Consider the following 26433-nt stretch of genomic DNA (forward strand, 5'->3'; position numbering starts at 1 on the left):
ACGAACATGTCAAAATTAAGCGTAACTGATGGGAAACCCAGAGGTATTGACAACATGGTTCGTAGAAAGTTCAAGGGCCAGATCTTGATGCCCAACACTGGTTATGGGCGCAACAAAAGAACACAAAGCACATGCTGCTGATGGCTTCCAGAAGCTCCTGGTCCACAGCGCCAAGGAGGTGGAAGTGCTGCTGATGTGCAACAAATCTTACTTTGCTGAGATCACTCACAATGTTTCCTTCCAGAACCGCAAAGCCACATGGAAAGAGCCACCCAGCTGACCATCAGAGTCACCAACCACAATGCCAGGTTGTGCAGCAAAGAAAATGAACAGACAGCTCATGTGCACGTTTAGTGTTTCAATAAAACCACCATAAAAAACTGAAAAATAAAATATGGCAGGCAAAGATGACAATGAGCTATCACACAGCTTCCAGGAAACAGAAAAAGGGTGAGAGAATATACTAAGTAAGAGCGCTGAGAACAAATAATAAGACAGAAGCTAAATGAGTATTACATAGCAATGAAAGAAGTTTACACTATCGTTCAGGAGACACGAAAGAAGTTTACATTATCGTTCAGGAGACACTTGTTTTTTCTATTAGGAAATAAGTAAAAGTGATTCCACAAAAATAATAAGAAAAGTAATAAGAAAAATGAAACATGGCTGGGCATGGTGGCTTGTGCCTGAAATCCCAGCACTTTTGGAGGCCAAGGCAGGCAGATCACTTGAGGCCAGGAGTTTCAGACCAGCCTGGGCAACATGGGGAAATTCTGTCTCTACTGAAAATACAAAAATTAGCCAGGCATAGTGACGCGTATCTGTGGTTCCAGCTACTCTGGAGGCTGAGGTGGAAGGATCACGTGAGCCCAGATGGTTGAGACTGCAGTGAGCTGAGATCATGCCACTGCACACCAGCCTGGGCAACAGGAGTAAAACCTTGTATCACAAAAAAAAAAGAAAAGAAAAAAGAAAAAAAAGAAAAGAAAAGGTGAGGTTTAATGTGTTTATTATAAAATAATCTGAGTGCTCTTTTCACTCTATTGATATTAACCCGGTCAAATAAAGAAAAGAATATCCACATTTAGAAATTGATTTGCAATACCTAATTTCACCAGAGGATGGTAGAATAGGGTCAAAATAGATGCAAAAGTGCTCGTTTATCCATTTTTCTCCCAGGAGTTCACAATAAAGCGGAATGATATGTCTAATTTGTAGGACTGTCAAAATCTATTTATTCAAAAGTAGAATTTAGAAAGGTAAGTTGATTGGTTGGTTGGTTAATTTGCTTGTTGGTCTGTTTTGTTTGCAGTAGGAAAAGCGAGTGGGGAGAATTCCATTCTGGGGAATAAACTGACATAGAAGTTCCTTGTCACACCAAATCAAGATAACAGGAAACTAAGCTTCTGAGAGAACCATGAGCTTATTAGAGAAACAGTTAAAAAACAAACTGAGTTGATTTATAAGAACTTTACAAAAGCTGGAGAGAAGAGAACTAATTACCCAACTGCAGCCTTCCATTCAAAAGCCTTTAAGGTTGGGAGGATTCTTAGCGAGGGCCCGGGGGTACTCAGCGGGAGAGAGAAGGATTTTTTTTCTACGAATGAAAATTCCCAGTGTACATCCCGCTAGGCATCTTGTCTCCCTCATCATGCCTTTTCCTTTCCCTTCTCATTCATCCTTCTACACAGAGGCGAGTGATTTAGAAGATCTTCAAAGGGAACTCTGGCTGCTGAGCAGAGAAAAGGGGATACAGAGACCAGTCGAAAGTTCATTTTCAAACACTAACTGAGTGCCTGCTATATGCGGGCTACCAGATCCCAGGGTTTCAAAGATAAATAAGACCTGGTCCTTGCTCTTGAGAACCTAAAAACGTAGGAGTCAAGAGGCACTGCCTACCTCTCAATCCTCCCATCCTGTAGGCTGTCTCACTAATGGTCCCCCAGTCACCATGTACACAAGCACTCTGACCTTGAGAAATCTTTGACTCAGTGTTAAGCCCCTCCTCAAAGGCTCTGACACCTAATTGTTTCCCTCTATCTGGGTTCTTGAGCCTGGGTTGCCTGGAACATGTGTCTGAGATTCTTCTGATCTCATCTACTGCAGACAGCCTCCCCAAATTACAAACTCCCTGCCTTTGCTGATCTCTGAGGCTTGACTGTCTTCCTAGCCGAGCCCCACTTCTCCTAGACCTCATGCGTTGGCCTGCATTTAATATCCTTTGCTGTCCCAGCAATAACCTCGTCCTGCCCTTGGACTTGAGGAACCACCCTACTGGGGTGGCTCATTAGGGCTGGTGAGGGTAGAAAAGCACCTCAAGGCAACCTACACAGGCAAAGGCGAAAGTCAATTATCCATGGAAACCACAAATATTTACACCATAACTCAGCATAATATTGTATGGCATTGTTTCTTTGTGGCAGCATAGACAAAATCTAAGTCATCAGAACCTGTCTTTTGCATTCTCAATTCTTGGAAATGATCCAACAAAGAGATTAAGGGAAAAGTTCTGAGTTTCTGATTCCAAATCTGCTATTTACCTACTGATGACCTTGGATAAGTTACTTCACATCTGTGAGCCTCAGTTTCCTCAGATAGAAACCAAATTAAGAATAATACCCTGTAGCTTTGTTGTGAGGAGCAAATGAAATAATGTGTGTTAAAGTTAGCATAGTACGTGGCACAGAGTAAGTTTTCAATAAATATTAAGATAAAATGACCATGGCAGCATGTGAAAGCAACTTCCTGATCACTTAAGAAATCTGAAAGTATTAGCATTAGAAATTTTGATTGCTTTTTTTGTATTCTAAAAACTTCAGGGGGGCAAATATATGAAATATTCAATTAAAAAGAACTAGTTTTCACATCTCATTAGTCAATCCCCAGTTTCTATCGGGGTGCTTATTCAAGCTTCTCTCTTTCAGATTGTTTCCCTTTTGCCACTTGCATTTTCTTTTTACTATAGACTTAAAAGAAATACATCAATTTTTTTGTTTCTTTCTTTGAGACAGGATCTCACTCTGTCACCCAGGCTGGAGTGCAGTGGCATGATCTCTGCTCACGGCAACCTTGACCTCCCAGGATCAAGTGATTCTCATGCCTCAGTTTCCTGAGTAGCTGGGATTACAGTTGTGTACCACCACGTCCAACTAATTTTTGTATTTTTAGTAGAGATGAGGTCTTGCCGTGTTGGCCAGGCTGGTCTCGAACTCTTGGCCTCAAGTGATCCACCTGCCTCAGCCTCCCAAAGTGCCGGTATTACAGGGGTTAGCCATTGCACTCAGCTGAAATACACCAATTTTTTTAATGTTAAGGTAGAAATAGGTGTAAAATGAAAAGTAAACCTTTCCCTCCCACCCCAGACTCATTCTTTTTTTCTCCAGAAATAATCACTGTCTCCTTTATCAAATTCTTAGCAATCTTTCAAGCTTCTGAACATATTTATTTCACACAAAGGAGATCACACTATAATACTCCTGTGCTTTTTGCTTTTTCCTTTAACACAATAACATGTTATATAACAAAACTTACAGATCTACCGCATTATTTTTAACGGCTACATAGTAGACCTTTGCTTAAATGTGACATGCTTTAAGGCATTCTCCTACTGATGGCGTTTATTTATGACTCTTGTTAATATAATAACAATGTTTTATACCTTTTGCACAATGTTTTATACACACTTTGGCAAGAATATGTGTAGGACAAATTGCTACCAATGATACAATTAGATCAAAGGTCCATGCATTTTTAATGTGAGTAGATATTATTACCAAACTGTCCCCCAAGGCCATGAGATGGCACCAAATTGCACTCCTCTCTCTCTGCAGGGCATGAGAGTATCTGCTTGCCGGCAACCTTCCACCATATGTAGTATCCAAGTTTTAAATTGTTTTATCTAATGGGTAAAAAAAAATTCTTTGCCTTTTAAATTTTCATTTTCTTTGTCATTTTAGTTTTCATTTTGTAAATTACAAATGAAACTAAGCATTTTTTTCACGTACTCATTAGCCATCTATGTGTTTATAAACCACCTGGTAAAATATTTGCCCATTTTTCTATTATTTATCTAATGAATTTGTAAATGTCTTTCTAAACTAAAGGAATTAATCCAGGACTGTCATATATCGTGTGATACAGCATTACAACTTAAAAAGAAAATAGCTGTGTCACTAATTACATATTCATATCTATATATCAGATATATAGCTGTTCCATCTATATAGCCTAAAAGAGAAAAATAAAATGAAAAAATTGAGACTGATTTTAAACTTACAGTAAATGTCATTCTAACATTTTATTATTTTACTGAATAAAATAAGCAATATCAACTAGTTAATCATTTATTTACTATGTTTACCCACACATATGAGTGACTCACAGATATGATTAAGAATATTTCAATCTTTATATCATTTTATAAAAATTTACTGTATAAGAGATCAGGCCATACGCGACTTGCCTAGAGAACTAAGTTTTGAAACTTACCTCTTTATTGCATTACCTATAATTATTTCACGGTGAATGTTTAAAGTCATCAAGGTATTTGATTAAATAATTCTAGAAGAAACCAGTACATACTAAAAAGAGTTGACAGTAGTGATAAGAAGCAAGATGATCATATATTTTTTTCTAAACCCTGGTGATTGATGAATGCTAACACTAGAAAAAAAATCACTATTTTATGATTCTTAAAAATCTCCATTTTTCCCTTGAATAATGCCCCAATTAGACTAAAAGTCTCTGATATATTGAAATTATATCTTATAGTTCTTTATAGGTCCCATAATTAATAGTTTTTCATAAATATTTGCAGACTAAATATGAAATTAACAGACATTTATAACTACTTTGAGTGTTACCTAGTTAACACTGTATACTGGGGTTTAAATAAAAATCAGTAATTTCAGGATAAATACATATATTCCCCATATCTAACTATTCCTGCTATGTCTCTCGTTCACCATGCCTTCACATATACATCCCTTATTTCTATAGTATTGTATTTTATTTAATCCATTACACACTTTAAAGATTTTCTTATCTATTTATTGTTTCCAGTTATCTAAACATAGCTAGTATTTACTAAACTATTAATCATTTGCAGCAGTATATTTTGGGAATACAGGTATAGGAAAAATTATAGAACAAGAAAATGTTAAAAGTCAAGATCAATAGTATCCAACAATACCATGGAGTCCCATGTCCTTGGAGTTTGAGCATGCCCTAATCATGATGAAATGGTCCTAAAATAGGCAAAAACGGTTTTAGAGGTCATCTGCTTACGAAAGTGCAGACAGTGGCGATTCTGCTATCCTTAAGTTTTTCTTGCTCCACATATGCCTGGATTTGTGAGAATAATGTGACTTAGAAGACTGTGCAGATCCAGGACTCTGGGAGTGGGGAGAGGCCCTCCGCATGAGGTTTCGGGAAATGGCCCTCTGGAGATTCTTCATGGAAGACCCTGCAGCCATGGTGATCACCCAGGGATGGTCCAGGGCCTGGCCAGCTGACATGCGATGACCAGCCTCCAAAATCAGTAATTTGTCTATAAAGTCCTTTGCCAAGTGGGAAATGCTTGGCCAAGGCTGAGAATAAAAATAAATAAGAATAAAATAAATAAAATAGAAACATACAGAAACACAAAGAATCCTATTCTTAATTATATAGATTAATGCCAATCAAATCCGAAAAACTGTTTCAAATAAGCAGTTTTAATACTCTGTCATTACATATATAGAGGAACTAAACCACTTTTGAGGGAGGAAAAGAAAAAACTTTCACAGAAGAAAAAGACAAACACAAACACAGAAATTCTCTTCCAAACTCTTTGTCCAATGAGTGAGAAAACCTTCTTAGAAATCTGTCCATTGTACTGTTGTTATCAATACGAGTTCCCATACTGCATTTACAGGAGCTGGACAAGGCAAAGCAGCTGTCTTTTATGAATTATGTCAACATCAGGTCAGTGTTTGCAACGTTGTGGTCATCTCACAGAATTCCTGTGACTTCAAGAATGAAAAGGAGTAGAAGGGGAAAGTGGAATGGATTGAGAAATCATCAGCTTTTCCCTTCCTTTGAAAGCTTACTCTGAGCCAGGCACAGTGGCTCACGTTTGTAATCCCAGCATTTTGGGAGGTTGAGGAAGAAGGATCGTTTGAGTCCAGGAGTTTGAAACCAGCCTGGGCAACACAGCAAGACCCCATCTCTACAAAAAATGTAAAAATTAGCCAGGCACAGTGGCACATGTCTGTAATCCCAACTACTCAGGAAGCTGAGGTGGGAGGATTCCTTCAGCCCAGGCATTCAAGGCTGCAGTGAGCTATGATGGCACCACCACACTCCAGCCTGGGTGACAGAGTGAGACCCTGTCTCTAAAAAGAAAGAAAGAGGAGAGAGAGAGAGAGAGAGAGAGAGAGAGAACAGGGGCGGGGAGAGGCAGAGAGAGAGAGAGAAAGAGACAGAGAGAGAAAGAAAGAAAGAAAGAAAGAAAGAAAGAAAGAAAGAAAGAAAGAAAGAAAGAGAGAAAAAGAAAGGAAGAGAGAGAGAAAGAGGAAGAAAAAGAAAGAAAGGAAGAAAGGAAAAGAGAAAGAGAAAGAAAGAAAGAAAGAAAGAAAGAAAGAAAGAAAGGAGAAAGAAAGAAAGAAAGAAAGAAAGAAAGAAAGAAAGAAAGAAAAGAAAGAAAGAAAGAAAGAAAGAAAGAAAGAAAGAAAGAAAGAAAGAAAGAAAGAAAGAAAGAAAGGAGGGAGGGAGGGAAGGAAGGAAGGAAGAAAGAAAAGAAAGAAAGAAAGAAAGAAAAAGAAAGAAAGAAAGAAAGAAAGAAAGAAAGAAAGAAAGAAAGAAAGAAAGAAAGAAAGAAAAGAAAGAAGGGAGGGAGGGAGGGAGGGAGGGAAGGAAGGAAGGAAGGAAGGAAGGAAGGAAGGAAGGGAAGTGCACTTCCTCAAACACACTGGGCCCTTACTGTTCCCAATCAGCTGGGAACAAATAGATTCAACATGCAACAAATAGATTCAAATAGATTTGACTACAAATAGATCCAACATGTAACAGCTATGACACAGTACAATATGCATAGCTAAGTAGTTCCTATTTCAGGGATTTACTGTGGCAGTGTTTACAGCAATTGCACATACTTTAAGTACAATAGCAGCACTTCATAGTGGCATTTGTGAGCATGGGGTTAAGAAGGCTGTTCTTTATACTCAAATTTGCTTTCTGCATTATCTGCTGAGAAAGAAAAGAAACATTTAATCTGAGGAATGCAAGCCCCTTTAAATTATCAGGCCAAGAGAGGCACTGAAATATAACAGCCTTCACTTCTCATTCTCCTCTTGTGCTAAATTATTACCTCTTGAAGCCACTTGCTATGCGGGCTGTACACTATCTAACACCAAGTAGCCATAAAGTGCCATAGGTTGGACACCATCACTCATACCCTACAGTTCCACAATATAGCCAATCACTAATCAATGTTATTTCTGTAAACCAGGTTAATTCCTCTCAAACAACTTTGTATCAGCCCAGACCTAAGAGCACACGCCCCACAGAAGTTAGGATGTTTTCCAGAGCAGATGTCCCCATTTTGGCCTGATCAGACAAGCTCTTAAAAACTGTATTTTGTGCCTCAGCCTCATCCTTTAGGTTGACTCTACCAACACATACCACATACCTGGAAAACACTACAGTTTAGTATCCTTTGTCCTCTACAAAAGAGAAACATTGACAAAATTGCCCATACGTTTGCTGTATCTCAAACACAATTTCTGGTTGATGTGTGTCTTTAAAACATGGTATTTCCAAGGAAAGATAAGGGAATCCTTCCGGGTATTGTCTTTGCCCTTGTGTAAGGATAAATCAGAGTCCATACGTAGACATCACACTCTCCAATCTCTTAGCACCCTATTAACTCTATGTTTTGTTTTTTGTTGTTTTGTTTTGTTTCTTTTTAGAGATGCGGTCTTGTTATATTGCCCAGGCTGGACTTGAACTCCTGGTCTCAAGCCATTCTGCTGCCTCAGTTTCCCAAGTAACTGTGACTGCAGACCCACTCCCACCCCCACCCATGCCAACTTAACTCAGAATTTGTTTGTTTGTTTGTTTTTGAGATGGTGTCTCACTGTGTTGCCCAGGCTGGAGTGCAGTGGCATGATCTTGGCTCACTGCAACCTCCGCCTCCCGGGTTCAGGCGATTCTCGTGCCTCACTCTCCCAAGTAGCTGGGATTACAGGCACGTGCTACCAAGCCCAGCTAATTTTTGTATTTTTGTAGAAACAGGGTTTCACCACGTTAGCCAGGCTGGTCTCAAACTCCTAACCTCAGGTGATCTGCCTGCCTCGGCCGCCCAAAGTGTTGGGATTACAGGCGTGAACCACTGCTCCCGGCCTTAATCCAGAATTTGAATAATAAGAAACCAGTAAAAGAACTCTTCTTTTTTTTCCTTCAGTGTATTTAGGTAAATGAGACATGAGAAATATTTATCCCAGAAATAAAAGTCATAAAATAAATGAGCATATCTGACAAATACTCAAACACAGGAAAAATAAAATATAAACTCTGCAAGTCTAGAAAATGCACATCAGTGGCTGACACTCACAATGCCATGCCCTCTGGTTCTGGCTAGACATCTATTTGGCACTGAATCCAGACACATCTATCTGAGCTCAAGGCTATTTAAATGAAGGTTAAATTAGTTGGCTCCTCTGGAACATTTTAAGACAAGCAACTGAATCTTTCTGAAAGAATATAAAATACGTGCAGCAAGGTTTATGGAGAGCTTATTAAGATGACCCCAAATGACTGTACGTTTAAAATGCAGTTGCAGAAAATAAAGTAACTGGAAAAAAAGTTCTTCAGCCAAAGCTTATTATTCAAGCATGAGTTATAAACTGCAGAATTCCTGAGCCATAAAGAACAACTGGAGAGTATCTAGGAGTCAATTTATGGAGAGCTTGTAGAAACAGGGTTTCACCACGTTAGCCAGGCTGGTCTCAAACTCCTAACCTCAGGTGATCCGCCTGCCTTGGCCGCCCAAAGTGTTGGGATTACAGGCGTGAACCACTGCCTGTTCAAGCTTCTCTTTATCTAGTGGTCACACATCACTTTGTGTACTATAGATCCCCTATCTCTCCTCCTCACCATGAGCCCCAGGAATCCCATGGAGATTGGTGGTGCCTCTTCAAGGAGACAAGAATCATATATTCAAGATTAATATTTTCATTCTCTTCTTTTTTATGAACACCAATTAGTGGGGCTAATTTAATATCTTGTGCAAAAGATTGGTAAATATACAAAAGCTAACTAGGTAATTGGTTTAAAGAATGACTAATATTCCTACAACTAGTCAACACTTTAATATTTCTCAGTTCCTTTGCATAAATGCCCACAAAAAAATCATTATAAAAATAATTATTAAGACCAGGAGTGGTGGCTCATGCCTGCAATCCCAGCATTTTGGGAGGCTGAGGCAGGAGGATCACTTGAGCCCAAGAGTTCAAGACCAGCCTGGGTAACATAGTGAGACACTGTCTCTACAAAAATACAAAAATTAGCTTAGTGTGGTGACACGCACCTGTAGTCCCAGCTTCTCTGGAGGCTGAGGTGGCAGAGTTGCTTAAGCCTAGGAGGTTTGAGGCTGCAGTGAACTGTGATCATACCACAGTAACCAGCCTGGGTGACAGAGCAAGACCCTGTCTCAAAATACAAAGAAACAAAAATTATTAAAAAGTTACACACTACACACACATACACACACACAACATAGACCCAGTCCCTAAAATTCTAGATGAAAACCTTTGAATTTAAGATTGTAATTAATGTTACAATTTGCTAAATATAGAGCTCTTGAAGTATAGGACAATTATTGGTGGATTTAATTAAATAATTTTTTAAAAGCTACAAATATCTATTTTTAAAAATAAATAAGCTATCATTCAATTCCTTGCACTAGAAATACTCATTGTCACATTTATCTCCACAAAAATCATAAGTTTTATTAAAAATTTCTACTCGTGACAACCTTCTGATGAATTTTCCTTCCTTCTTTGAACATTAGTGTATGGTCTTGGTAGAATTTAACTCGTATTTTGCAAATAAATTTCATGTAAATATGCCCCAAACTGATTACTCTCCATGACTTTGTTAGTAGTAGACATGGCAAAAATTATTCTTCCACATCTCAGGAAGCAGAAGATTCCATACATCATTTTTGTTATAGATATTTAATATTTTTATTTCTTTATTTCTCAATCTACAAAGCAGATTTTAAATGCTTTATCTTGCCAAAAACGAAACTGCAGAAAGACAAAGCATTGACTAATTATGTCAGAATGCTCTGTCTGCTGGGGCATTTGTAAATTCTGGGAAGAGTGAACACATATTCACAAGTCACAGGTGCCATTTAATTTTAAAATGGAAAGTTAATTAATCTTACACTACGCTCATAAAGAGGATATTTTTGTGTGTGATGGGGTTCTGCTTCGAGAGAAGGAATGCTTCCATTTCTTTACTCATAAGGAAAACTCTAAATTTAAGTAAAATTGGGTACAGTTGAAGTTTTTTGAGCACCTACTATTTTTCAAAGTACCAGAAGTTAACAAGAGGAGTGTTCCATTTTCTCCAAAGAAAAAACAATGTAAGAGTGACCAAAATAAATGGGTTGGCCTTTGTACCCCAAATCAACAGATGACTCATTCTTCTATGCATAATATACATTTATTATTCATAACTAGTGCTTATAGTATAAACATATGGAATAATGTATGTATTATTTATAACTAGTTCTTGCAGTATAAACCTATTAAAGTATAATATAAACATAGTATTAATATTAAGTCAGTTTCTGGAAACTTTACTCAAATAGTTCCTTTCCTCTCAACTCTGTGAATTCCACTGATGATATCAAGGTCAAGATACAACCTAATCAAGGAAGCAGATAGCATAGCTACTGTTATACCCTAATCACTAATGCAAGGTGACATCTACACAGTCAAAACAAAACACATCACCATCATTTCCCTTCCTAGAAACACTTATTGTCTATGATTGAGTTTAAGAGATGAAGGTTTATATCCATTCAGTTTAAGGCAAGTCAGAGAAGAGATGAAGAAAGTGATAGAGCAGAAAATGAAGTTACTTTTGTAAGATTTAAAACCACTAAAATTATTTTCTATAAAGTAACTTTTAAAGTAAAAATATCATTAAAAATCATTAAGCACCACATTTTTTGGTGAGCGTAAGTACTTAGGAACTAAACCGTAGGAATGGGAACCATTACAGGAATTAAGGCTTAGCAGACCTATCTGAAATATGGCACAATATTTATTCCAAGAATTCTAGTCATGATGGAAAGAGAATTAAAGTACTGAATGTTCTGCTTTTCTTTCCTTTTTTCCTACTTAATAACCTGAATGGAGAACAAGAGAATAAGAGAAGTTAGTGGAGAGAAAGAGACGGAGCAAAATTGGGATCATGGCTGGTGAAGATGAGCATAATCAATCAGACATGTTACTTCTAAAAGAGAATATCAGCAAAAGTTTTTCTTAACAGTATGAGAATCATAGGTGAGCCTAAGTAGATAGGGACCATTTTCTATTAATATCCATGTGGGCTTTTAAAATATATATACATACATATATATATATATATACACACACATATATGTGGGTGTGTGTGTGTGTGTTTGTGTGTGTGTGTGTATATATATATATATATATATATATGTTTTTAGGCTAGGCACTGTGGTTCATATCTGTAATCTCTGCAACTCAGGAGGCCAAGGTAGAAGGATCACTTGAGACCAAGAGTTCAAGACCAGCCTGGGCAACATAACGAGACCCTATCTCTACAAAAGATTTTTTTTAAAAAATGAGCTGTGCATGGCACATACCTGTAGTTCCAGCTACTCATAAAGCAGAGGTGAGAAGATTGCTTGAGCCGAGGGAGTTTGGGGCTGCACTGAGCTATTATCACACCACTGCACTCCAGCCTGCTGGGTGACAGAGTGAGACCTTGTCTCTCAAAATAGAAAAAAATGTTTTTAATATCAGTGTCTGTCCTCATCAGCTAGCTAATATGGTTATAAGACTCCTTTTTAAAAATCAATGTATTGCTCACCAAAAAAAGATGACTGTGATACAGTGGAATATAATTAGACAAGAATATATGATTCACAACTCATTGATGATAATTCTTGTAATTTATCATTAATATTAAAATTCTAACACCAACCTTTCTTCACTATTCCATGTAAAAGATTTAAAAGGTGCACTTGATAAATGAAGTTTATACTGCAGAACAAAAGCCATAAAACTAATAACTTACTTAGGCAAAATTCAAACTTTCAGTCCCAGTCTCCCAAGTTAATAGTAATTACCAACAACAAAAATAATGAACATACACATAGCACTAACTCTGTATACACTAGCATATGAAAATAGTCTCAGCACCTCAATCTATTAGCTTATTTGATCTTCACAACAACCCTGTTAGGTAGGTACCACCATGATTACCGTTTCACAAATGCAGAAACTGAGATACAGAAAAAAATTTTTAAATGTCCCAAGTTACACAGTAAATTGCAGAGCTGTTAGTGGAATCCAGTCACTCTTGTTCCAGATAGTGGGATTTTTTTTTTTTTTTTGGTTTGTTTGTTGTTGTTGTTGTCTAGAGAGAAGGTCTCACTCTGTTACCCAGAAGACTAGAGTGCAGTGGTGTGATCATAGCTCACTGCAGCTGTGATCCTCTTGCCTCAGCCTCTCAAGTGGCTAGGACTATAGGCACATGCCACCATGCCCACCTAATTTTAAAAAAAGGTTTTTTGTAGAGATGGGGTCTTGTTATGTTGCCCAGGCTGGCCTTGAACTCTTGGGCTCAGGTGATCCTCCCACTTTAGCCTCCCAAATCATTACAATTATAAACATGAGCCACCATACCTGGCCCAGATCATATTCTTAATTATTATATTATACAGTTTTTCAAAATACTTATATCAATATGCACGCATGTATATACACACACACACACACACACACGAATGCAGGCATCTGAGCTCTAAAGTTTTTTTTGTTTGTTTGTTTTCATTTGTTTTTGTTTTTGTTTTTTTGAGACAGAGTCTTACTCTGTCACCAGGCTGCAGTGCAGGGGCTGGAGTACAGTGGCGCTATCTCGGCTCACTGCAACCTCCGCCTCCCAGGTTCAAGCGATTCTCCTGCCTCAGCTTCCTCAGTAGCTAGGACTACAGGCACGCACCACCACACCTAGCTAATTTTTGTATTTTTAGTAGAGACGGGGTTTCACCATGTTGGCCAGGATGGTCTCGATCTCTTGACCTCATGATCTGCTCGCCTCGCCTCGGCCTCCCAAAGTGCTCAGATTACAGGCATGAGCCACCGCTCCTGGCCTAAAGTTTTTACATTTTACTAGTCCGTGTATTCCCTTATGTGCTTTTGCATATATTGTGTCTATTTGGAATCTTCTTCCTTCCAGAAACTCCTACCCTTCCTACAAGATAGCACAAATGTGGCCCTTTTCATGGACCCCGACCCAATTTTCCTAAGCAATGATAGATTTTCTTCCATTGCCCCTGTGAACTTTGAGGCTTTGTTCCCACTTATATTAAAGCACTTGTATTTGAAGAGATACATAATCATACTTGATCTCTCAGCCAAGACCACGAGGCGAGGCTCCTAAGAGCAGAGACACTGAGCTGAACAAAATTTCTGGCATGAGGAAGGCCTGACCAGAAGGAAGGGGTGAAGACCGCGTAAAGATGCCTTCAAATGGTCTCCATGATGAGTCCTTTATTTAGTGTCTCACGCACGAGCTCTGCCACCATCCAAAAGCCATTGTGATGGCACTGGCAATCAAGCAGATAAATGAAGGCCTTCCTTGCACACTGGGGAGGAAATCTGTGCTCTCTTCCATCCCTTCTCCACCATCTGCTGTACCTGTCTACCCTGGCTGCTCCTCCAGCATTGCAGAAAGCAATTAGAAAAGGGAACTCCTACGCCTACCCTGCAAAACCCAGTGAATAGAGTAGATGTAGCCTTTCAGACCACCTACATATTCCAGAACGGATCTAATAAACTCAGCAACTAAGGATGTTAATTATCATCTACCTAACTGTAAGTCAGAAATTCTATGCTGTGTTCAAAACAGTTATATCTGAGATACAGTTACTTATGCAGTTATAAATCAGAATCTTTTAATATTTTTCAAAAGCAATTTATTTGTAATTGAATGCATTCTCCATGCTTATTCCTTTTAGATGTCTTATTGAATGCAGAGAGAAAATATGGTAGTATCTCTGCCTTTAAGGAGCTTATAATGTCTTAAAGCAGCAACCTATAGCAACCAGATTAAATTAGAACAAATGAAATTAATTATAATTCTAAACAGTATTTGGAAAAGGGAAAGAATGACAGAAGTGGAATGATCATTGAAGATTTCATGAAAAAGAATATATTTCACAACAAAATCCAAAAATTTAAACATTAATATTATGGCTAATTTTTACTTATATATGAGTGGAGCTAGAGTATGACTCTGTTAGATATTAGTGTAATATTTAGTATTATATTAAACACATCACTCCCCTTCACCATAAGAGGTATACCACATAAATCTCTGGAAGTTTTCATCCAATTTATTTTATTTTATTTTATTTATTTTTTTGAGACAGGGTCTCACTCTGTCACCCAGGCTGGAGTGCAGTGCTACAATCTTAGCTTACTGCAACCTAGACCTCCCAGGCTCAAGCAATCTGCCCACCTCAGCCTCCAGAATAACTGGGACTACAGGCACGCATCACTGTGTCTGGCTAATTTTTTGTATTTTTTGTAGGATAATGTTTTGCAATGTTGCTCAGACAGGTCTAGAACTTCTGAGCTCAAGCAATCCTCCTGCCTTGGCCTCCCAAAGTTTTGGGATTACAGGTGTGCACCACAATGCCCAACCTATTTAATTTGATTTTTATACCTAAATTCTGGGGAAAATAAGTGATTTATACAATGTGTCATATCCGGAATTTCAGTTATAGGCAAAAGAAAACCTTTTTGAAAAAATGCAAATTATTATTTTACAGTTCTGCAAATCAGAAGTCTAAAATGGGTCTTATGGGCTAACATCAAAGTGTCACCAGAGCTGTGTTCCTTCCAGAGGCTCTAGGGGAAAATGCATTCATTGCTTTTTCCAGCTCCTAGAGACTGTCCTTATTCCTTGCCTCATGACCCCTCTCTCCATCTTCAAAGGCACATCACTTCAACCTGTTTCCATAGTCATATCTCTTCTCTCTCTAGCTTTGACCCTCTTGTCTCCCTACTATAAAGAAACTTGTGATCATACTGGGCCTCCCAGATTATCCAGAATAATCTCCCAATCTCAAGAGTTTTAACTTAATGACATCTGCAAATTCTCTTTTACCATATAAGGTAACAATCACAGATTCTGGGTATTAGAGCATGGACATCTTCGGTGGGCCATTATTCTGTCTACCACATCTATGCTTCCAGACTTGAAGATATGGGAAACCAAAATATATCCACCAAACTATACTTCTTTGGCATATTTTGAGATGGCTCTTTAGAGGGGCTGCAGACACCACAGTGGCTCTGAAAGTTGTCCTTTTGTGGAAAAGATTTGCATCTGTAGAGGAAATACTACATTAGCGAAGTAAACAGTGGATGCAAACAGGATTTCTCTGAGACCCATTATCAGCCTTATCCTAAACTAGGAAAGATTAACTCATAGGAAATATCTGACAGTATTAAAGATCCAACAGGGAAACTGTCACCACTGGATTCCATCTATTCTTTCCGAGAGCTGCTACCTGAGAGACTTCATCTGCATAACAAGACAGCCTTTGCTCACCATGCCATTTCTCCCCTCCCCCTCCCATAACCTGTCTCCAAACTCCCAGTCTCTATTCCTTTCTGTACAGTACGAAAACTTCAGTCATTTGGCCCTTCTTTAAGTCTCATCTTTTGTGTGGCTCCTGTGCACAGAAATAAATTTATATACATTTTCTCCTGTTGATCTGCCTATTGTCAGTTTGCCTTATAGATTCAAATTATATTCAGAAGGGGAAGGAAAATTCCCTTTACCCTACAATGGTCACCTGGTTTTAAATAAAATTGGTACAATTAGCAATTACTAGACTTGGCAACAGATGCTAAATATGTGGTAATATGATGACAAATGAAAACATGATGATATACTTTTCTGAGCCTACCAATATATGATTCCTTGGTATTATGGACTGATTATTTTATTCTCTCAAAATTCTCTGTTGAGCCCTAACCCCCAGTGTGGCTATGTTTGGAGATGAGGCCTGTAGGGAAGTAATTAAGCCACCAAAGCTGTGGTATTTTATTATGGCAGCCTGCACTGACTAAGACACTTGGTGATATCAAGAGAAATGTTAATATGCTGGACATGAGTGCCTGACAGACATGGGGAAGGAAATCAAGATAATATAAATCTAGTACTTTATTACAAGCAGTCACACTCCTCTGTGGTGTATATTGTCAGTACTCTGGGGCTACAGGCAGGCATTTCCTCAAGAAACAGAGGGTGGCTTGCACCTCCCACCATGGAGATGCTGTTAATGCTCCATCTAGACCCTGGGACCCTCTTTCCTGTATGCATGCATGCACCCTCCTTTTGAAATGCTTTGCTTCTCAATCCCAGCCCCCTACTCTTTTTCAGCAGACTGCCCTGGGGCTCATGGAGTCACTCTGCCTTGACCTCAGAAGGCCTGAGAATTTACCACCGTTACCAACCCCAGTGACCAACAGATAGGTGTGGTGTGAAAATCCTGCCCATTAGCCTCTGGACAATGCTGAGAAGTATTAATATCTCCCCTGCTGAATAAGGCCCACCCTCTGTGGCCTTGGCCTCCTTGCCTTCCTTGTCCTGCTCCCCGCACTCCCTTACCTGTCTCCCCAGGAGTCTATCCATAATAAATCACTTGCACATGAATCCTCTTCTCAGAGTTGCTTCTGGGGAAACTGACCTTAGGAACTCTTTGAATTAAACCTAACAAAAGGATTTTTTAACTGAAAATATTATATATTGTTTATTATTCTTTCACATTAAAAATAATTATAATACCTAGTCCAAATATGGCCCCAATGGACCACACCCCCATATCACACTCTGTGTAGTTCCCCCCAACACTGAATCATGGCTGGCGTAGGACTCAGTAACCAATAGAATGATGCAGACTTGGAGCTGTGCTATTTTCAAGTTTAGCCTTGAAGAGGACTGGCAACTTCCATACCTCCCTTTTGGAATATCCCCTTCCCTCAGCTGTCATGTAAGAAGTCTGGCTGCCCGGTTGGAGACAGCACATGGAGAAACGCGTGGAGGAAAAGAGAGCCAGAGATGCATAGAAAGAATGAGAGAGTAAGGCCTAGGAGTCCCAGTGATCTAGTTGAACCCAGATTCCAGCCATCCCCACCAAGATGCCAGACATTTGCGTGGGGCCCTTGTGGATATTCCATCCCAGTCAAGCCCCCAGATGACCACAGTCCCATCCAACATCATGTGGCACAGAAGAGTCACAAGCTGAGCCTTATTAACCACAGGTTCATGAGTCATAAAAAAGTGATGATTGTTTTAAGCCACTAGGTTTGGGGATTGTTTGTTATGCAGTGGTAGATAACCAAAACAGAAATATATGTTCTTTGTAAACAAAACAAAAACAGAAATAGAAAGATATTCAAGCTATAAAGAAAATCAAAATGATCCAAATCACCATACCAGGAGAAAAGCCCTGGAAACATCCTATTGTATTTCCTCCTAGCCTTTTCCCATGCAAATATTTTCCCACATGAATGTGATCATAGCGTATACACAATTTATATCCTGCTTTTATTCCCCTTGGCAGTATATCGTGAAAATTTTTCAATGTCATTACAATTTTTAAATGTGCATGAATTGGGGACTATCATACTCTATCATATGGATGTTCAGTTATGTGTTCAAACATTCTCTCAGGACTCTTTTTAATTTTTTACTTTTGTAAATATAGCTTGGATTAGTACTCTTACAGTGAAACCTTTGCTACATCTGGAATTACTTAGATTCTTACAAATCAAATTATCAGATCAAAATACATAAATTTTTTAAAGTTCTTAATATGGTTTGGCTCTGTGTCCCCACCCAAATGTCATCTCATATTGTAATCCCTGTAGTCCCCGTGTGTCAGGAGGGGAACAAAGTGGAGGTGATTGGATCATGGGCAGTTTCCCCATGTTGTTCTCATGATAGTGAGCGAGTTCTCACGAGATCTGATGGTTTTATAAAGGGCTCTTTCCCCCTCTCTTTCTCTTCTGTCGCCATGTGAGAAGGTCCAAGCTTGCTTCCCCTTGGCCTTCTGCCATGCTTGTAAATTTCCTGAGGCCTCCCCAGCCATGCAGAACTGTGAGACAACTAAACCTTTTTTTAAATATAAATTACCCAGTCTTGGATATTTCTTTACAGTAGTGTGAAAATGGACTAAGACAGTTCTAGATTCGTATTTTCAAACTACTTTCCAAGAAACCTATGACAATTGGTCCTCTACTAGTACTTAGTGAGAGGGCTAATCTCTCAGTACTCTTCGCAGCCATGTGTAGAATTTAGTTGTTTTTTGTTTTATCTTTATGAATTTGAAAGACAATAAAAAAACATTTGTGTGTTCATTTGCATTTCTTTGGTCATTAGTGAGGCTGGACATTTTTCAGACTTTTAATAATCAATGGTATTGCATTGTCTGTGAATTTTTGCCATCCTTTCCTACTTCCTTGTGTAAATTTTAGTTCTCATTTATCAATTTGTATGAGTTTTTAAAAACATGCACATGTACCATAAGGCGCTAAAGGTCTGTCAGAGTGTAGAAAACATTATATTTAAATTTGTTATTTAACTTTAATTTTGCTTAAAGATGTTGCTGTAGATATACATGTTACATTTTAAGTAGGTATAAGCAAATATCAATGTTTTTCTTCACGAGAAATTAGAAGTCAAATAAATTTGCTCATCTGCTGTACATGAAATGAATTTCCTATTTTGTCAGGCTTCCCACACACAAGCATTGGCAACTTTCCTTCCTTACCCAAAACAACAAAAAAGTTAACACATTCATGAACACTGGGAGTTTCAAGTTTAATCAGTGGATAAATATTTTACACAAGCTGTGAGGTTAAACATTTCGCTGAGAAAACACTTCATCACAAAAAGGGCTCGGATCATCAAGATTTAAGGCAGAAAAATCTCTCGCCAAACACCCAAGCGTCATGCTGAGTTTCTGTGAACACATTAGTCTAGTCAGCCAGCTTAGGCTCTGCACAGATTGGAGAAAAAAACTGCAGAGGAACTCATTTATCTACTTGATTGTCAGTGTCATGTGCTAACCACAGGCAGCTAGTAATGGAGGCCCTTGCTATCTTGAGTCAAATGGCTCTCAGTCAGGGGCAATTTTGCCCCACAGGGGACATTTAACAATGTCTGGAGATATTTGGGGGTCCCACAACTGGGGGAGGTGCGTTACTGGTATTTAGAGTAGAGGGCAGGGATGCTGCTAAACATCCTACAGCACACAGGACAACCCCAATAAAGAATCATCCAGTCTTAAATGTCGAAAGTAGCAAGGTGGAGAAAGCCCACTCTAAACCAACACAATAGAAATAAAATAATGCTCTCTTACCTCTCCTGTATAATTATATTTGCCTTTCAGAATCTTCCTGTAAAGCCTTGTCTGGCTTTCATCATCAAAAGGCAGGAATCCACTAAGTAAAGCATATGTGATCACACCAAAAGCCCACATGTCCACTGCACTGGTATAAGGCTTCCTTAGCAAAACCTCAGGAGCTATGTACTCTGGGGTCCCACAGAGGGTCTTCATAGTCCAGTCACCACTTTTGTTCCCGGAGTGTGCCAAACCAAAATCTGTAATTAAAATTTTCGACTCTGCACCTGGATGATAGTATAAGAGGTTTTCAGGCTTTAGGTTCCTGTGAGTTATTCGCAGCGCGTGTAAATACCTAATCCCATCAGCAACCATCCGGAGGATCCTGACGGCATCCCGCTCTGTAAAGGATCCCTGAGCAATGAGTCGATCAAAGAGCTCCCCTCCAGTAGCCAGCTCCATTACCATGTAAACTCGATCCTCAGCCTCAAAGATCTCCATGAGCTGGACAATGTAACGATGGCTAACCCGCCGCAGGACGCTCAGCTCAGACACACACGCTTCTCTACCTTCTGTCTCTCTGGTTTCCATCACTTTTATTGCAAAAGGTTTCTTGGTGGTCTTCTGCTCCACCCTGACAACCCTGCTGAAACTGCCCGTCCCAATAAGAGCTTTGATGTCATATCTGTTGGGAAGAAAAACCAAACATGTTATCCCAAGAAGTGATGATTCTCAAAATTATTTAAGTCCATGCTTTATATCATCTTTTCTATCCTTCTATTCCTGTCATCGGATTTATTTGCTTATTATTACTTGTGTTTATTATTTTTGAAAGGTGCCCCAAATCCTGTTTTGAAATGGAGGAAAATGATATAAAGGTAATCTGTTGGTGGAAAAACAACCTTAATACAGTAACTACCATTTATTATACAGTTATTATATGCCAACAATTTTTAAAAATCTTATCCCTACTAAAACCCTGCTGGGTAATATAATAATATTCCCCTTTTTCAAATAAGGAAATCCAGACTTAGAAAGAAGTTAAATGAGTTATCAAGGCCACCCAGATTGTGGTTGGAATGGATGGGATTCAAATCCAGCCCTTTCAAACGCATTTCACAAAAACGGTTTCAAGAAGGTTAAGATCCCCCTCTACCAATTTCTTTCCTTCCTCTAGCCCTTGTTTTTGTCATTCTTCAACAACAAACAAATCAAGTGGGGGAGACTAAAGTAGAAGCTTACTCCTGTTTATAATTTCTCAAAAGACAGAGGATCCCATATCAGGAGGCAGAGAATAAACAGTATGTTTCTTTGGGTTGCTTGACTGTGAGCTCAGCCCCAGGCTCATCTTGTACACAGTAGCTGTTAATAAGGAAGAAGTAAATGCAGCTGTGCCATTACAAGAGCAGGTTTCAGCAGTCTGGTGGGAGTAGTGTCAGGGCCACCTTGCAGCCAGTAGCTTCTCACAGTCTCCCTCCATCCCCATTCCCGCACTTGGCATTTCTAGGCAGTAAAGAGAATTTTAACATGGAATGTATGTCATAATTTGTAAACCAATTATCCCACAAAAAGGCCAAGAACACATCCTGCACATGTACCCCTGAACTTAAAAGTTGAAGAAAAAAAGGCTAGGATATCAGCTCAGATTTCAAATGCTAGGGATCTTAAGCTTTAATTATCTGTGTAAACGTCTATTAAAATTTAAGAATCTGGCCAGGCACGGTGGCTCATCGTGTAATCCCAGCACTTTGGGAGGCTGAGGTGGGAAGACTGTTTAAGCCTAGGAGTTTGAGAGCAGCCTGAACAAAAAAGTGAGATGCCTTCTCTATAACAAATTTAAAAATTAGCCAATCATGACACACAGCTGTAGCCCCAGCTACTCAGGGGACTGAAGCAGGAGGATCCCTCGAGCCCAGAAATTTGAGGTTGCAGTGAGCTGTGATCAGACCACTGCACTCCAGCCTGGGTGACAGAGATCTCTTTCTCAAAAATTAAAAAAATAAAAAATAAAATGGAATCCTATCAAATTTAACCCTCTACCTCATATTAAGACATGTCGAGAAAATGCTAGACTTAAAATCATGATTGTATAGCTGGAAAGATTATTAAAGTTGGGTATTTAACCCAACTTCTTGTTTTACTGATGAGGAAATTTGAAGAACACATTAGCCAATTGGTTGTTTACGTTGTAGAGTCAGGATTAGAACACAGGTCTCCTTTCTTTTTTTTTTGAGATGGAGTCTTACTCTGTCACCCAGGCTGGAGTACAGTGGCATTATCTTGGCTCACTGCAACCTCTGCCTCCCGGGTTCAAGCGATTCTCCTGCCTCAGCCTCCTGAGTAGCTGAGACTACAGGTGCACACCACCATGTCCGGCTAATTTTTGTATTTTTTTTAGTAGAAACGGGATTTCACCATGTTTGCCAGGCTGGCCTCGGACTCCTGACCTGAAGTGATCTGCCCACCTCAGCCTCCCAAAGTGTTGGGATTACAGGTGTGAGCCACTGTGCCTGGACTTCATTTTAATAAAACCTCTCCTAGCTAAGGATGACAGAGAATGGAATGTACTCAGGGAGTACCCAGGGAGAAGGCACGTTTTTATATCACATATTCAATACCAAAGATTCTAATACTAAATGATGCTTTAAATAGTCTTACTTCTTTTATTGAGCTTATTTTTCCTGTAACTTTTTTTTTTTTTTTTTTGCCTTCTTGTTTGTTCTTTATATTCCTGTATGTACTGAATAAAAATGACATTTGGCTGTACCAGATTACAGAAAACAGCTTTGTTCTCCACAGAGCATTTAATTTTCTGGCCAATTACCTTATCAAAACAGACAGCAATTTAGTCATCTTAAATAGATTCTTTCCCCTTTTCCCTTTCCAACTCTGCTTTTTTATTCACATGCATTCCCAGTGTGATTTTGAAGATAATCACAGGCATTTCAAATTCTATTGCTTTGCAGACCAACCAAGTTTTATATTACCTCTATTGTGGATGAACACACTTTGTAAATGCTAATTTATCGCTATGCCCTCAAAGCTGCCATCAAACTCATTTGTTCACAGAATTAATCATATCAAACAAACGACCATTTCTGAGAACTACACTCTTTTGCTCAAATAAAGGAAGCTTTATTCAGTACTGTTAAGGGGGCTTCACATTTCCAATATTTGAAAAAATGCTAGTAATTTGGCATTGGAGGAAACAGTACACTTTAAGCCAAGATTTAGAATGGTGGAAATAAATGCCTCAGATTGTTATTCAATTTGTCCCATAACAAATTCTTATAGCTACAGCCTTGCTCGTGAGTCCTCAACTGCCATGAATGGTGACCATGTCTATGATTTGCGTGGTTATACCTTGCAAAGTGCCTAGCACAGAAAAGTAGCAATAAACACTGAACAAAAGAATCATTCACTGAATACATATTATTTCTGAATCATCATATATATTTTGAAAACATTAAGTAAAGATCACATCAAGTAGGGAAGAATGCCTTTATAAGGTCTTTTCATTTCCTTCACTTTTACCCCTCCACTCTCTTAAAAGAGTAACCTCAAAGTCAGTTTAGTAGGTGGGGCAATTTTGTATCATCCCAGGGACTACATAAATTGGAACTATTACTTTAACCTCAGCTGTTGTGATATAAACTGGGAATTTTTGAACATAGATTAAAGATTTGAAACAAGGAAATAATAATAGTGTCACAATCTGCTTGAGAGAAACAATTGTAATAAACTCCCAACAAGAAAGTAAATATACTCATATTTAAATTCTATCATCTCTTTTCTGCAAAAGTTATAGATGGAATCACAACGGAGAAGGAAGATGACTGTGTTCTAGTCCCAATTCTACCATTAACTTGGACAAGTCACTTAACCTTTGGGGACTCAACTACTCATTGATTAAATATGAGTCTTGAGTTAAAGTCTCTGAAGCCCTTATAACGTTGAGATCCTCTGCTTCTGTGATGCCTTTACACTCTATGGGTCTGGGTCTACCCCGGGATTGGGAATTAGGAGGGTGGATGAAGAATAGACCAGACTAGCATCATCTCTCTGACTACAAATGACCAGAGATGCCATTTAACCAATTCAGTCTTGGTAAGACCCTGTACCTACTCAGATTCAGTTCAGTCATATTAGCTAGCCTTGTTCTTCTCTAAGCTTAGCAGCCACTGGACTAATCGTCCAGGAGTCATTGTACTAAAAGTTCTCAAGGAGGCCAGGAAATGGCTCTGCATAGATGCTGGACAGAGCACTGTGATGAAGTGAGCATGCAATACTAGGACCAGCAGTGCCTTGGGAAGCCAGCTGAGCCACTCATTATTGTGTCCCCCGAAACACACAGAGGAGAAAGGGATTCTGTGATTTACTTGGTCAAAATGTCCAACATGTCCAACATAGTACATTCAGGAGGCCAACCAACCTGCAATCTTCTACATAGCAAGGGCTTTTTTGTACTTCACGAAGACAATAATCAGCATTGCACTAAGGTCTAATGAGGATTGGTGCCATGCACTGTGCAGCATAATTTACATGTATTACTTTAATTATGCTCCGAAACAGTCTTATGAGATAGATACTCCCATTTTACAGAGCTAGAAACTAAGGAAGGAAAAAAGCTAAGGAATGTTCTACATGGTGTATGGTAGAAGATATGGGACTGGACATCAAGTCTGGTTGTCTCAAAGGCGCATCTCTAGTTCACTCACTGTAATCCCAATTTTTAGAATTTAGTGGAAGATCCTTCACACACCTGGTCTGGCAGGACCCAGCCCCAGGATATTAGTGGCAAAGCCGTCTTCCACCACAGATGCTGGAGGTTGGCAGGCAGTCCTCTCACACCCGCACCCCCCACCTCCGAAGACAGGAATTCCTTCCCTTGTTTGCTGCTGCTCCTGCTCTCTTTTTTCCCATCCTCTGAACTCCCTGCTCAGAGATGTCAAAGAGAAATTGTACTGGGCACTTATGCAACACAGCAAGGAAGGCTTATCCCAGACTACTGCAATAGGGGTCAAGGCTTCTGCAACAGGGGAAAGAAAATGGATGCCTTTGAAACAAAAGGCAAGAAAGTTTTTAAGCGCTGGGGTAAGCTAGTGGAAAAGAATGGGAGAAGGTTAGGGAGAGGTGGTCAATGAGATCTGTGTTTGCTACTTGGCTCTTATGGAAGTTAGGCTCCTACCCTCCCACAGAGACTGGGAGACAGTGGCCCTAACTCTCTTGATGACTACATTTCAAAGGGATGGCTCCCAGCTGCTTGAAAAAGGCACTCTTGGGTTGTAGAAGATTTACATCTCAAAAGGGCAGAGAAAGGGGGAGATCAGTGGCCTATCATCCGAAAGAACCCTGTCCAAAATTGAGTCAAGCTGAAGGAAACCTTGAGGCGGTCTTGGCCAGGGGTTTTTCTTTGTCAGCCCAGTCCCAGGCCAGTTCCTCACGTGGCGCTTTACCTGGCAAGGACCCGGGGGTCGAACTTGGCTCGGAAGCGAGCCACCTGTATCCTCTGCGCCGCCTGGGCCGCCGCCTCGGGCCCGGGCCCCGCGCCTCCGACGCCGGCTTGACTTTGACCTTCGTGCTTGGCCCAGGCCAGCGCTGGCGGCCCCGGGACCACCTTCCTGCTGGCGCCGCACCCCATACCTGCAACACGCCCGCCGCTCACGGGACCTGGGGACTCGGAAAGCAGCCAGCCCTGTTCCTCCGCCCTTTATCAAAGAGCGGCTGCGAGGGGCGGGACACTCGGAAAGAAACCCCACTGAGGGGTCGTGGTCAGGAGGACAGCCCCCAGGATACCCGCTGACGACCCAGACGCCTGGATCATCGCTGGTCACAGTTTGTGTGTGTAATCCGACGTGATGAAAGCAAAGTCAACCAGCGGGCAGAGCCTGAGCCTAATTCTCTGGGCTTCACTTTCTGCATCTCTAACCTGAGAAAGTGAACATATAAAATTATACGATTCTATAAAAGATATCGTCCCTCTAAAGAACTTTTCGCTGAGCTCATATTCAGATGACGTGAACGTTAAATATATATATATATTTAAAATTCTAAGAGCTTATAATATTTAAAGTATAACTTCACTGCCTTCTATTGCATTAAACGGTTGAAAAAGGCCTGTGTCTGGCACTCATGACCTTCATCTTCCGGGTAAACCATCTAAGACAGAAAAACTCAGGGCCACAATAGATGTCTAGAACCCAGACGAACACCCTAAGCAAATGCAGTGAGAAAACCTGTATATACATATACAGTGTATATACAAAACCTGTATATACAAATATAGTGAGAAAACCTGTATATATATAAATATATATAAATAAATATAAATATTATATATATAGTAACTTTACATTTGCTATATATTTCATTCTTGTATTATTTATATATATTATACATGTATGTGAATGTGTGTATATATATTATACACACACAGTATTATAATACTTATAAATATCATTTTGATAAATGTATATTGATTATATCACTATATTGATTAGATTTCATTGATATTTGTAAATTATATTCATTCATACACACACACACACACACACACACACACGATGTGTGGGAAATGAAATCCAGTCACGACCAAGCAAGTCAAGATCACATGTCTCGCAAGTTGTAGAACCGGAACCGGAGGCTGTTTCCCGATTTCCAGGTCAGTGCTACTTCAATTTGTGTAATTTCCTTTCTAATTTCATTTAATTTGTAGTTTGGTTTAACAGGGAATGTCTGTGATGAATAAATTAGTCATGAATTTTCCC

The 26433-nt window shown here is 39.4% G+C and overlaps 1 protein-coding gene across 1 annotated transcript; it reads right to left on the minus strand.

Annotated features, from left to right (window-relative positions):
• Positions 1-3932: 3932 nt before the first annotated feature.
• PSKH2 (protein serine kinase H2) lies at positions 3933-25353 on the minus strand. Its single transcript, XM_055284842.1, has 3 exons — positions 25123-25353; positions 19685-20351; positions 3933-5588 (listed from the first exon to the last, which is right to left on the minus strand). The coding sequence occupies exons 1-3, from the start codon at positions 25305-25307 to the stop codon at positions 5283-5285; spliced, it is 1158 nt and encodes a 385-aa protein (XP_055140817.1). The 5' UTR covers positions 25308-25353; the 3' UTR covers positions 3933-5282.
• Positions 25354-26433: the final 1080 nt, after the last annotated feature.

This window comes from Symphalangus syndactylus, chromosome 7, assembly GCF_028878055.3.
Source record: "Symphalangus syndactylus isolate Jambi chromosome 7, NHGRI_mSymSyn1-v2.1_pri, whole genome shotgun sequence".
Classification (NCBI taxonomy): domain Eukaryota; kingdom Metazoa; phylum Chordata; class Mammalia; order Primates; family Hylobatidae; genus Symphalangus; species Symphalangus syndactylus.